Source organism: Hibiscus syriacus, unplaced genomic scaffold (genome assembly GCF_006381635.1).
Source record: "Hibiscus syriacus cultivar Baekdansim isolate YM2019G1 unplaced genomic scaffold, ASM638163v2 tig00110013_pilon, whole genome shotgun sequence".
In the NCBI taxonomy this organism is placed as follows: Eukaryota; Viridiplantae; Streptophyta; class Magnoliopsida; order Malvales; family Malvaceae; genus Hibiscus; species Hibiscus syriacus.
The window spans coordinates 584,418-587,258 of NW_024062563.1; the positions used below are offsets into that span (position 1 = coordinate 584,418).

The 2,841-nt window shown below is 34.3% G+C and overlaps 1 protein-coding gene across 1 annotated transcript; it reads left to right on the forward strand.

Annotated features, from left to right (window-relative positions):
* Nucleotides 1-671: 671 nt before the first annotated feature.
* LOC120212376 lies at nt 672-1,678 on the forward strand. Its single transcript, XM_039210706.1, has 4 exons — nt 672-923; nt 1,023-1,127; nt 1,306-1,368; nt 1,457-1,678. The coding sequence occupies exons 1-4, from the start codon at nt 672-674 to the stop codon at nt 1,676-1,678; spliced, it is 642 nt and encodes a 213-aa protein (XP_039066637.1).
* The last annotated feature ends 1,163 nt before the right edge of the window (nt 1,679-2,841 follow it).

Sequence of the window (2,841 nt, forward strand, 5' to 3'; positions counted from 1 at the left end):
TTGGTTACTCACTTACTCAAAAATGGTATGTTTTATTTGATCTTGACACCAAAACTTTTTTTTTTTGGTTAATTGAGATGTGTTTCGTGAAACAATTTTTCCTTTTCATTTTGCTCGCGATGATTGTTTTTCTTTCTTTCCTTTACAACCTGTTATTCCTGATTCAGATTTTTTAATTCTATCATCATCTGACCTGTCTTCTTCCCTCTCTGATCAACCTTCATCATCCCTTAGTCCATCATCCCGTCAGTCTTATGTTCCATCATTACCTTAAAGTTCTGTTTCGATTTCAACAAGTAAACTTGGTCATGCTAGTCAGTCTTTTCCTGTTGCTTCTGTAAGACAATCTGCTCGTGTTTCAAAACCACCTTCTTGGTTACATGATTTTTTCTGCTTCTATCAATCCTCGGCTGCTCAAGGTCTGTATCCCATTTCTCAAACCATTTCATATGAACATATTGCTTCACATACACAGTCTTTTCTTGCTTCTGTTTCTCATATTGATGAACCATCTACTTATTCTGAGGCCATTAATAATCCTGTTTGGGTTAAAGGCATACATGAGGAAATTACAGCTTTGGAAGCTAATGCAACTTGGGATGTCATTCCATTACCTCCGGGAAAGGTCCCCATTGGTTACAAATGAGTGTACAAAGTTAAGCTCAAGGGTGATGGTACTGTTGAGCGCTTCAAAGCACGATTGTTTGCTAAGGGAGTATAATCAGCGAGAAGGTGTTGATTTTGTGGACATTTTTTCTTCAGTGGCCAAACTTGTTACTTTAAGGCTTGTTCTCGCTCTTGTTGCAATTTTTCATTGTTTGATTTTTCAAACGGACGTACATAACGCATTTCTTCAAGGTGACCTTCCTGAAGAAGTCTACATGAAGATGCCAGACGGTTTTTGCAGTCCTGGGAAGAACATGGTGTGTCGACTACAAAAGTCTCTTTATGGTTTGAAACAAGCGTCCCGATAGTGGAATATGAAACTCGCTGAAGCTTTAGTTGCTGTTGGTTATCAACAGAGTAAAAATGATTATTCGCTCTTTTCAAAACGACATGGTGACAAGCTGGTGATTATGCTGATTTACGTTGATGATTTGTTGATAACTGGGAATTGTCTTGATTTGGTAAATGAGTTGAAAAGAATCTTGAATCAGAACTTTAGAATGAAAGACATAGGATAACTAAGATATTTATTGGGTCTTGAAGTTCTACGGACCGAGGAGGAAATATTGCTAAATCAAAGCACTTTGGAACTTATAAAAGATGCAGGGAGCAAAATTGGCTTCAACACCTTTGGAGTAGAATTTGCATCTTGCCACTGTTGAGTATGATGAAAGAACAAAGCAACAACTTGAAGATGATATGGTTATTGACAAAACTATTTACCAGAGGTTAATTGGTAGATTATTTATATTTAACTCACACTCGTCCAAATATCACATTTTCCGTTCAGTATCTTAGTCAATTCATGCAACAACCTAAACGTTCACATCTCGAGGCTGCTATGAGAGTTGTTAGATACTTTAAGAAAGACCATGGTCGTGGTATTTCATTAAGCAGTACGAGTAAAATGCAGCTGATTGCCCATTGTGATTCGGATTGGGCATCTTGCCTGGTCTCCCAAAGGTCAGTTACCGGTTTCTGTGTGAGACTTGGAGATTCTTTAGTTTCTTAGAAGTAAAAAAAAGACAGTCTACTGTTGCGAGATCGTGTGCTGAGGCCGAATATAGAAGTATGGTGGTCACGGCGGCAGAGATAGTGACTGCAAAGTGTGTTGCAAGAGCTTAGGATGAACTTGCTGCAGCCTGCTACGTTGTACATCGACAATAAATCAGCATTGCAGATAGCAGCTAATCCGGTTTTTCATTAGAGAACTAAGCACATTGAAATTGATTGCCACTTCATTAGGGTGAAAATTCGAGAAAGGTTGATACAAACTGAATATGTGGCGTTTGCTGAACAATTGGTTGATGTGTTGACTAAAGGGCTTGGCGTGCAACATCATGATAAATTGGTGTTCAAAATGGGGATGAAAACTATTTTCCAGCCTTCAACTTGAGGGAGAGTGTAGAGAGTTAGTTTACTAGTTTTGTTACTCTTATATAGTTGGTAGTTAGTTTGTTATTACTTGAAGCCTAGATAATCTGTATATAAACCATTGTACTTCCAATTATTGATTAATGAAGTATATTCAAAATACACGTGTTTTTACTTTCCCTACATAAATTAAATTAGAAAAAAAATATTTTTCCTGAATCTGAATATCGAACATCATGTATCTGAATAGTTTCACATCATGTAGATCTAATAATAATAATAATAATAATAACGTGTTTAAGATATTCTCGATCACCACACATGTTTTATAATAATAATTTATTATCATATATCTGAAGTATTTTCTTGGTCACCACATAGATTGCATAATATGTTATTACCTATTAGACCACAAATATTAACAATAACAATAATAATAATAACATTGTCCCAAATTATTCATTACAGTTCCACCAGCAAAGCAATACAAGATATCATTGATAATGCTTATCAAATCATTTCGGTAATTAAAAGGAGTGTTGTTTTCTCAAGAGATTATGGGTTTAAACACTTGACATCAATGACTAATTTTTTTTTAAAATATATATTGTCTTGTAATCGTCCTAACTAAAAAATATATTATTGATAATATCAACCATTAATAAATTAAATTATAAAATTCAAAATAATTAACAATAAAATAATTTAATAATTTGTGATGATCATAAAGTAATATTTATTTAAAAATTTTAATTATTGATAAGACATACTCTACAAACATATTTGCTTAAATACTCTAGG

What these genes read in the sequence shown, in the direction of transcription:
- LOC120212376 (XM_039210706.1), top strand. Translation starts at nt 672, where the DNA reads ATGGTACTGTTGAGCGCTTCAAAGCACGATTGTTTGCTAAGGGAGTAT. An exon ending in GCAGTCCTGGGAAGAACATG is followed by an intron (nt 924 to 1,022) that starts GTGTGTCGACTA and finishes GGTTATCAACAG; the next exon opens with AGTAAAAATGATTATTCGCT. An exon ending in CTGGGAATTGTCTTGATTTG is followed by an intron (nt 1,128 to 1,305) that starts GTAAATGAGTTG and finishes CCTTTGGAGTAG; the next exon opens with AATTTGCATCTTGCCACTGT.